Source organism: Arachis duranensis, chromosome 7, assembly GCF_000817695.3.
Source record: "Arachis duranensis cultivar V14167 chromosome 7, aradu.V14167.gnm2.J7QH, whole genome shotgun sequence".
NCBI lineage: Eukaryota > Viridiplantae > Streptophyta > Magnoliopsida > Fabales > Fabaceae > Arachis > Arachis duranensis.
In genome coordinates this window covers 8,094,048-8,104,512 of record NC_029778.3, presented here as the reverse complement: position 1 = coordinate 8,104,512, position 10,465 = coordinate 8,094,048, and the positions used below count along the sequence as shown (strand labels likewise).

General features: G+C 32.9%; 3 protein-coding genes across 3 annotated transcripts in view; 1 reads left to right on the top strand and 2 right to left on the bottom strand.

Annotated features, from left to right (window-relative positions):
* The window catches only part of LOC107496950 (uroporphyrinogen decarboxylase), a gene marked incomplete in the record, with an annotated part of 3,008 nt that extends 702 nt beyond the window's left edge, over positions 1-2,306 (top strand). Inside the window, 6 exon segments of the mRNA XM_016118278.3 lie at positions 1-66; positions 450-560; positions 677-865; positions 1,336-1,461; positions 1,734-1,908; positions 1,911-2,306. Of these exon segments, the coding sequence (XP_015973764.2) occupies positions 1-66; positions 450-560; positions 677-865; positions 1,336-1,461; positions 1,734-1,908; positions 1,911-2,179 (936 nt within the window).
* Positions 2,307-2,536: 230 nt separating this feature from the next.
* On the bottom strand, positions 2,537-5,684 carry LOC107496948 (indole-3-glycerol phosphate synthase, chloroplastic; the record flags this gene model as incomplete). The annotated part of the gene is given in 10 exon segments (XM_016118276.3): positions 2,537-2,834; positions 2,939-3,007; positions 3,100-3,182; positions 3,288-3,366; positions 3,798-3,962; positions 4,041-4,085; positions 4,197-4,271; positions 4,557-4,733; positions 4,829-5,092; positions 5,550-5,684. Coding segments are annotated over 10 exon segments (1,179 nt in total). The 3' UTR covers positions 2,537-2,747.
* Positions 5,685-9,300: 3,616 nt separating this feature from the next.
* LOC107496949 (protein transport protein Sec61 subunit gamma) lies at positions 9,301-10,371 on the bottom strand. The gene is made up of 3 exons (XM_016118277.3): positions 10,228-10,371; positions 10,022-10,137; positions 9,301-9,543 (listed from the first exon to the last, which is right to left on the bottom strand). Exons 1-2 carry the CDS (start codon positions 10,319-10,321, stop codon positions 10,022-10,024), a joined length of 210 nt encoding a protein of 69 aa, XP_015973763.1. The 5' UTR covers positions 10,322-10,371; the 3' UTR covers positions 9,301-9,543.
* Positions 10,372-10,465: the final 94 nt, after the last annotated feature.

Here is a 10,465-nt window from a genome sequence, read left to right as displayed (position 1 = left end):
GTTCGTGGAGAAGATGTTGAGAGGCCCCCGGTTTGGCTCATGAGGCAAGCAGGGAGGTACATGAAGGCAGGTTTATGCAGTTAATGGTTCTGTTTGCATTATAGTTTTCGGCATTTGGGAATTCATACAATGAGAACAACTCAATTGTAATTTGCAAAGATTTGTCTTTAGAATTTGATGTTTCAAATTTTCCTACTTTCTTTGTCACGTGCAAATTTAAATGTCAATATGTCCTTCAAGTACAAAATTTGCAGTTGCATCAATAGAGTTATCGGTTCATGTTGGTTTTCATCCTGCATGAACTGTTGTTTGTGAGTTTAGGTACTGATATTTTGCTTTTAGATTCTTGTGGCTTGCAACGTAGTTGACTGTATTATGCACAATTCACTGCAATTTGAGTTTTCTTCTTCACTGAAAATACTTCTAATTTACTGAACTTTATTAAACAGAGTTACCAAATCATCTGTGAGAAATATCCCTCATTTCGCGAAAGATCTGAAAATGTTGATCTTGTAGTGGAAATTTCATTGCAACCATGGAATGTTTTCAAGCCTGATGGGGTAAGATAACTCTCTTAATGCTCATTTCTATATTTATTTATACCATTCTGTTATGATTTTCATTTTCATCATCATTCAATAGCAATAATAGTTTGCTTCGTCTGATTGTGTGACAGGTGATTTTATTCTCGGATATTCTTACCCCACTTTCCGGAATGAACATACCCTTTGATATTGTGAAGGGTAAGGGTCCTATCATATTTGATCCGATTCGCTCAGCCGCACAGGTTGATCAAGTGAGAGAATTTGTTCCTGAAGATTCAGTTCCTTATGTTGGTGAAGCACTTACAATTTTGAGGAAAGAGGTATCTCACTGGTCCCATTCCCGTTTAAGAGTTTCCACGTATTTGCTTTTGTTCATTCAGGCTGATTTTCTTTATCACTGTCATCATTTCAGTACAGTCAAACACAAAGGAGAGGAAATTATTTGTCTATTAAAATTTATTATATGACACATGGCGTTCTTTAATCCAAATAGGCAACCTTATTTTGTGGGCAAGGCTTAGTTGTTGTTGTGAAGTCTAGCTGTGTATTACTGTATTATGGATGGATACTGACTGTGTAGCATTGGTGGAAGGTTGTAATGACGTGAAAATCGCGATTAATGTCATATGTCATTAGATACCCAAATAAGTGTATAATTTTGAGAACTCATCAACCTATTTAGCTCTAGAATGTTGCTTTTAAGATAATTTGGTTGATATTTATGTCTCATGGTACAAAACTATTTTTTCTCTGCCCTTATTGAATATCGAAAGCTGTATGATGATTGCAGGTGGATAATAAAGCAGCGGTTCTTGGTTTTGTTGGGGCTCCGTTCACCCTCGCATCATATGTGGTTGAAGGAGGCTCATCGAAACACTTCTCAAAAATAAAGAGATTAGCTTTCTCCGAACCCAAGGTAAACACATTCTTGTTGGCCTATCAGTAGTTACTTGGACATGATGCTAGAAGTCTTCAGCTCTATTGCGAATCTAAGACTTAAGCTTGATCCTATTCATATAAAGTGAAACATAAACAGAAAATAAGATTTTATTATTTTTACTTTTTTTTTTCCTTTAAAAAATTTTGAAAACATAACATTGAAAGTGAAAATAGGAAACAAAAACAAAACCAAATATGTAGTTTGCTTGTAAGTTCCATGCCTTTAATCGAACCATGATCCTTCCGCAGGTCCTCCATTCATTACTACAGAAATTCACATCATCAATGGCAAGATATGTTCAATACCAAGCTGACAACGGTGCTCAAGCGGTTCAAATCTTCGACTCATGGGCCACAGAATTGAGTCCAGTCGATTTCGAAGAATTCAGCTTACCGTACTTGAAGCAGATCGTAGATACTGTGAATTGACAGGTGTCGACGTAGTTAGTTTGGATTGGACAGTGGACATGGCCGAGGGACGAAAAAGGTTGGGTCCAAACATGGCAGTGCAGGGGAATGTGGATCCTGGTGTTCTTTTTGGTTCAAAAGAGTTCATCACTGAGAGAATAAATGATACTGTGAGAAAAGCAGGTAGAGGGAAGCATATCTTGAATCTTGGTCATGGAATTGTTGTAGGAACTCCTGAGGAGAATGTAGCACATTTTTTTGAGGTTGCCAAGGGAATCAGATACTAGGGCTAGTAGCTTTTGTAGATTCATTCTTCTCACTTAGTTTATTTATTTGAGTCCTTATTAGTATTTGTGACAAATTTATATATCATGTATTTATAAAGTGCCATGTCTCATGGTTGAGCTTTAAATCTCTGAATCTCGGAATGAATTTAGAAAATGTGATACTTCAAGTGAGCAAAGGGAAGTAGAATCAAACTAGAATGTACCTAAACTTGTAACTTATGTTATTCTACTAGTTATTCACATTGATTTGCTATGATCAATTAATCACATGCAAACAGAATTCTTATAATGAAAGAACCAATAATTCTTCACATTTACAACACAGCCACAAGAATAAGATTAAGGAACAATGGAGCATGCTAAGACTTTATGTAGATTGAATAAATCCAATGGGACAAAACCATATGTTTGGTTGAGAAGCATCTTTAGATATACATTAATTTATTTTGGCATAAGTTTACTACTAATAAGAGTTTGATAATTTAATACAATAAAAGGTAGAGATGAGCAGATCAAGGACTCTATCAAAATCTGTTGACTCAAATATCTCAAGAAATGTTTGGTCAATTCAACTGAGAGATATATCTTTGCCAAAGAGGTTGGTGATTCCCTTCCTAGGATCGTTTTGTTTCACAATAGACTCTCCAACCAATACCTGCATAAAAGTAAAATTGGCACATTAACATTATATGATACAATTGGTTACAAAAATTTAAGTCAAAATCACTTTTATGTACATATTAAACTTGCAATACTTACAGCTTTAACACCTGCTTCTTGCACATATGCAATATCATTTGGTGTGAAAAGACCAGATTCTCCTACCATCTGAAGAAGCCATAAAACCATTAGCAGGGTTAAGAAGATTCAGATAACATCACTTTAATGTAACTGCAATTAAAACAGAAAAGGCTACTTACAATTATGTTTCTCTCACGGACTATCTTGCCTCGCTCTCCTTCGAGAAGTTTCTTCGTATTGGCAATATCCACCTCGAATGTTTCTGCAAGCCAATAAAGGTAAATCAATCATTGATGATCCTAGCCTCAAAGTTTAGATATATTCACAAATTGACCAAAAAGGATGAAAGACAAATAGTAACGCCTACCAAGATTCCGATTGTTGATGCCAATAAGCTCAATCCCCTCTATGCCAAGAACACGATCAAATTCCTTCTCGTCATGCACCTAGAAGAAAACAATCATAAGATTTTCAAAATAAGAGAAGGTTTCTTTCCTCCAAGCCATCACGAAATAAAACGTTCGGTACACAGTTGACCTATGACTATGAGGTAATAACAAACAAGAATATGCCAAACAGATTGAGTATCACATTCATGAAACCTTTTATAGCAATTCATGGTTTCAGCCTAAATACCCCACACAACAATCAAATTCTTGTCTTAAAGAAAGAAATCATTACGTTAATGAATTAAATTTGTATATATGCACTATTCACACCTCAACTCATATCAGGTCCACATAAAAGACAAGTTTACACTATATAATATGATTGAATTCAAAATTAACATCATATATCAGGTAAATCACAAAAGGGTCCACTAGCGTTTGATGTTATATGAAATTAAGGGAACAAAACAAAGAAACACAACTGGTACCTCAACAAGTGCTGCCAGTCCAAGTATTTTGCATATCTTAATCATGTATTTTATGTCAAGATCAGGCAAAACAGCAGCAATTAGAAGCACTGCATCTGCACCTTTGATTCGAGCATAATAGAGTTGCCATGCATCTATGATGAACTCTTTGCACAACAAAGGACACTGCAAATTTTTTTTAAGAGTCAATAACATGGCCTACATAAAGCACGAAACCACAGTAACGCAATTCAGAAAGCAAACCTTTACTCCAGCCTTTCTTATTAGCTCAAGGTTTTCAAAGCTTCCCTGAATCAATAAACCAGGATCAATAGTTTTTATTTAGCATTGGAATAAGACCAATTTCTCACTTGACCAAATATTATAGAGTTTCTAACAAATTTCAAGTTAGTTGTTTACCTTAAAATACTTTTGATCTGTCAGAACACTTAGACATGCCGCTCCACCTCTCTCGTAAGCTTCAGCAATTTCAACCTATAAGATCAGCAATCAAGAGCATATATCATGAGGGATGAAACAACTCATTTTAGTGGTCATGACACAGGGATAAAATCAATTCATAGTGTATGAGGGAAGCAAAAAGCTTAAGATGTTTGAATGAAGAGATTGGTACAGCATGAAATCATTTAAGACCTATCACTGCAAACATGACTCAAATCAAGCACCTATGATGTAACAAGTCCAAAGCTGTTACAAAGAAACAAGAAATATAACAATTCTAGCAATAAAAACAATAGCAGAAAAACAAAATGAACTTACTGGATCAAAGTTCTCTCTCAAGAGACCTCTACTTGGTGAAGCCTTCTTCACTTCAGCTATCAATCCCGGAAGTCTAGTTCGCTCATGTGCCGCCCTCAAAGCACCAATAAAATCCCGCACAGGAGGAGCATTTTCAAGGTCCTTCTTCAGAGAAATGAGGGGTTTTCTTTCTTTAAGCTGAAAATCAAATATTACTCAGCATTAAAGCAGTTTTTTCCAGAATATACATATATACAGAAAAACCGAGAATAAAGCAAATCAACCATCAGTACCTGTGAAACTTCTACATCCTTGTTCCACACAATCTCTTCCAAAATGTTACGGGGCGTATTGCCCTCATTCTGCAATCGGAACTCGAAGGGTCCTACGTAATGCAAAGGGGGTCCTGTTGGTGGTCTCCTCCTTATCCTGATACCCTGGCTAGCAGCAACTTCATCTTGGAACATTCCCACTTCCCACTCCTTCACTTTCAGTGCCTCTACCACAGATTCAGCAGAGCTTGCAGCAATTGTAGCCGAACCCTCAGTAGACTCCACCTAATCAAACCATCCACAGAACCAAATGATTAAAAAAACTGATCAGGGTTCCTCCAAAATTGAAAAAAGTGTTCTGCACTCTGCATTCCAATTGAACCCAAGTTCTACTTCTATAACACATATTAACATTCACAGCATATTAAGGCTAATTATTACAATCAGTTTCATCATTTGGACTAGTCAAATTCATGTGGTTGCAATTGATTTATTCCAATGGTTCTAATCTAAACTTATCCTAATCAGTGAACCACAAGAAATCCAACTTAAGAGACAATAACACATGATAAAATCAACTGGGATTCCTCATAAGTACAAGATTCTGCAATTCATCCACCAATTGAACCCAAATCCAAAATGAAAAACCAACATACCCACAAATTTAAGAGATACCCATATCAATGCACAACAAAACCCTAACAAAAGATATAAAATTTATGGTAATAATAAAAAAAATCACCTGAGCACGGACAGAGAAAGTGAAAAACGGGTTTCTTCTAGAAACATTCACTTGGGTCGAGGTAATCCAACTTCTAGGTCTGGAAGATGATGAAAAGGCCTGAAAGGGTACCTTGAGGGAGGTCAAACCTTCCATCTTGAAGCAGCAACAAAAGATTAAAGCTTTGAAGAGGGTGTGTTACAAAAACAAACCTTGGACTACAAACGTAAGAGGGAAGAACAAGTTTTTTGATTTTGGGATGTGTGGTTTTTATATATGTGGCATGTAACACGTGCGGCTCAGGCTTCTTTTCCGATGACAGAATCTGTTGTTGATTTGTGTTTTCTGGCTGATACATGATTTAGTTGGGGATTCTGGATTTTGAACATGAGGGGAAAATGGTGCCAGAAAAAGAAAACTCATAAATTGTAATAAATCAATTTATTAATATTATTTTATTTTATTTATTAGATATTCATATGTATCTGACTATCTGTGCCGTTGTGTGTTACCAGTTGTCAACATAGTGATATAAAAAAAAGGGTATACATTAAAGTTTGTAGATCTTTTAATTAAAAATTGTTTAACTAATTATAGTAAAAAATTAAGAGAAATTCTAGCTGATTTTTTTTTTACTTTTCAATCAGCACTAGTAAATTCCTTTCTTTTTACATTAAAAATGTTAATATCTTATTATTTTCTAAAAATATAGTAATAAACAAAACTGTTAATAAAATATAAGATAAGAATTTAAATTTAATATAAAATAATTTTATATGTGCATATTAATAAAAATAATTATTTTTTATATTAATTACATAAATAATTATTAAAAACGATGTAATTGAATGACTATAATAAATATTTTAAGATATTAAAATCAAACTCATAAGGTAATTACTATTTCTTTTACTTAGAATAATTATCATTTTTTAATTAAAGATAAGCTAATTTGTATATTACGAAAGAAAATACAAGAAGGATTATAAAAGATATAAGTAGCAAGAAAATGAGATTTTTTTAAAATATCGTCTAAAAGATTTACAATAATTTTTAACTGGGAGAGACTGCATAAATTAAATAAATAACACTAAAAAAAGAAAACCATAAAATTAAATTATCTAAATTATTCTAAATAACCTTTCAAGTCAAAGGTTCGATTAGGCTTTTTCCAAAATCATTATGTTCATCTTGATTGTCTTCTTCTTCATCAAAGATTAGTTTTCGAATCACATTATTCATGAGAGGAGTTGTTAAAAAAATTCCATTTTATAGATATAAAAAAAGCTAATAGCATTAACATACAAAAAACTAGACATTATAGAACAAGACAAAAAAAAAAAAAGACATTGTAGAACTATATCATTGGCAACAATTACTCCACCAAAAGGGGACACCACAAATCTAAAGGCACAATCATCTTGAGAGGAATGTTCTGTTACATTGTAGAAAGAAACTTTTGCCAATGAGAGAAAGTTACAGTTTCCTAATAGTGTATAACTATATCAGAAAAATAATAAAATCTGGATGCATTATTTGTTGGGCCTATTACTAACATATTGTTCACATACAATGGTAGAATAATAAGATCATTATAACCAGATTTCTTGTAATAGATTCAATTTTCTAAACCTGATTTGTTGTAACTTGTAATCAAGACTAAAATAAAGAAATCAAATCTTTTGTACTAACACTTTAATGCTAGTGTTAAGCCATCAAGGGGTTTGGTTAAAAAAAAAACATTGATTTGCACTTTGCAGGTTAAATTAAAATTTGTGGTATTCAATTTTATAATAACTATCACTGATTTTTTAAAATTCCTGACTTTCTGTTAAAAACTTCTACTCTGTTATTTTTCTAGAGATGAAAATTGAAAACCTCATGTCATGTAAACTATGCTATGCAAGTCAGATGAGATATATATGGTTGATATAATTGTTAAAAAACTAAAATAATAACGATTGTTCTGTAATTAATCTAGAAAAATAGTTTAAATTTTGTACTAATAAGTAGAAAGAAGTATTGTTGAGTTACAATTAGTTTTAGTTTGATAATATGATGACAAACATTATTATTGGGTTAAAATCTAAAAGTGTGCTATTGGTTTATGAGTATTACAAGCCTAATATATTCATCTCAGCCCACATCATGAAGGTTCAGTGAATACTCCACAATGTTCAAATCAAAGCTTCAATCCAATGGTGATGGAGAATACAAAATTCAGAATCACTATACCAAGAAAGATGGTTCAGCATTGCATGGTTTGACTAAGAAAGCAACAAAAGGGACAGTTGGCAACATTATGGAGAACAAGAGACAACAAACACAAGGATAACAATATTACACTAAGAACAGCAGAGGATCAAATTTCAGAGGTTGGTAGAGCAAAAAAAAAATATATATGAACAACAGAGGTTAGTGAAGCAGCTACAAGGACGACAGAAGTAGTGGAACAAAATGAAAAAGCAATGCATGCCAAGGAAGACAGCTACAACGGACAGAATCAGCTAGGAACATGAAGAGGCAATGAATCAATTTGATGAAGCAAGTTTCTCACTATATATTTGGCTCTTACCAACATTTGAAGACAAAGAAAATAGAGTAAAAAATTCAGAATATCATCTCATACATGCAGAATTATTTTTCTTCAATGTTGTGCTTCATTTTAGATTTCATTGTTATGGGCTTATGGCTATCTAATGTCTATCTTTCTGTAATTGAGAAAAAGACAAATCATGGTGAGGTGAAAAATTAAAAAGTCATGAGAAAAAAGAGACAAGAGAGATACATTGAAAAAGTAAAAAAAAAATGTGTATTTGGATATTGATGAACTAGGATTAGTTCTCCTTGCCAAGTTGGGATAGCACTTGGTCATTGAACCAGTTAGTTTTCCTTTGCCAAGTTGGAATAGCTAGAAGTTTTGTGGTAAATACTAGATGAAATAGATTGTAATTCATTGGTATTGGTGTATGTAATCAGTTTGATTATAGTAAAAATTCTACCTTGTGGTTCAGGTAGAGATTGGATGTAGAAAATCGAACCAAGATACATACTTACTTGATTCTCTCCTTTTCTACTCTACTCTGTTCTCTCCTTCTCTACTCTACTTCTCTACTCTAATCTGTTTTGTTCTGGTTTTAAAGATAAAATAAAAAAAATCTCCTGTATAATTAGCTTCTGCAAAATAGAACAAAAAACTTCATTGTTTAAAACTAACTTGATTCAACCTACCTTTCTCAAGTGCTAACATTATCATCAAGTATAGTGAGTGCCAAACACAATTCTAGCCTGAAATAAAATTAAAATCTTGCAACTTGTTATGTTGTCTAGTTAATGGACTTCAATTACCCTTTAAATTTAGAAGTTGCTAGAAGCAAGTGGCCTCATAAAACATCGAGTACTATGAGGCAACTAATGAGTAATAATGCTACCAAAAAGGTTGCAACTTGCAAAGTTACAATGAGTAATAATGCTACCAAAACTTTAGTTGATTTGTTTTAATACATATAAATGAATCAAACTTTAGTTCGTGTAAATGAGAACTATTATAACGTTTGATTTTATTCTTCGTTGAACTATAATTTTGGCACTCAAGTCATAAGTTCACTAACAATTCAGTCCTGTCTCACTTCAAGTAGTTTAGTCATGCTCATGCGAAACCAATCTTCTAAGTACCACAAACGGATTTTATCAAATATGTAGCGGACCATTTTGTCTATCAAATTGAACTTTTAGCTTCAGAACGTGAAAACAAAAACGCAGAACACCAATGTTACATGTAAATCAATCAAATATTTCCCCCTGATCAGGGCTAAATTAAACGGTGCCAATTCTAACACATGTTAAAGAAAGGTTAAATTTAAATTAAAACTGTAATGTTCCCAAAAGACACCAAGGATGGAAAAACAAAAAGTGATATACAGCAGAACTATAATTAACAAAAAGTTGATGTGGGAAGAACTCCTGCTACCATTTGCTTTAAAACTCTCTGTGTGTGATTGTGGCTATCATCATCCTGCAGATATCATCAAAATTGTTTAGAAAATAAGTTGACACTATATGTAGTGATTATAGACCTATTCTATTAATTTCAGCAAAAGCAAAAGCAACACAAAAAAAAACATACAAGTTACAGTAAAGTTCACTGGTATAATAAAAAAACAGAAAGAAGAAAATTGATTTGTAAATCTATCACCCCTCTCAATAATAAACTATGCACAAAACAGTAACTGTATGAAAGAATTTTATCTAAAAGTAAATTTGCATAATTTCAAACCCTAATCTCAAGTAACAGTAAGAAAGCACAAAACCAACCATATTCTGCATACAATAAAACAACATTACAATTTCCCCCTTTTAAACTCCTTATTCATAGTTTCATACCAAATTGCTGCATCACACTCAAATAACACATCAAACTAAGCTATAAACACAAAACAATTTTGTAAATAAATCACAAATTTTTGAAAAATAAACAATTAGAAATCATATACCTAACCAGATCCGACGATGATGTTGTTAACGGGAATGAAGATGAGCTTGACGAAGAAGCCAACGAATCCCATAACCGTAATTCCGATTGCAGTACTAACAGCAACCTTGAAATATTCTACGAACGAAAAGGAAAAATTCAGATTCACAGCATAGAGATTCAAATCAAAATAATCATTATTAAATTAATAGAAAAAAAAAAAGGTACCTTTGCGATCCGGTTTATGGCAACGCTTGACAAGCCTTACGCTGTCCTTGGAGAACCCTCTGAGAGGTTCGAACACTGAATCAATGGCGTCCATGCTTTGGAAACTGAGATTGAATTTTTATTGTATGTTGTTGTCATTTTTTACGGAAGAATAATATTACTTATTTATATTAATTACTAAAATAATTTTAAATTTTAAAATAAAATAAAATAATTAGAATTTATAAATAATTCGTTA

Bases quoted from the DNA above. Each gene is read 5' to 3' on its own strand.
- LOC107496949 (XM_016118277.3), bottom strand. From the start codon at position 10,321: ATGGACGCCATTGATTCAGTGTTCGAACCTCTCAGAGGGTTCTCCAAG. The intron at 10,138-10,227 runs GTACCTTTTTTT...TTTCGTTCGTAG, and splicing joins CCATAAACCGGATCGCAAAG to AATATTTCAAGGTTGCTGTT.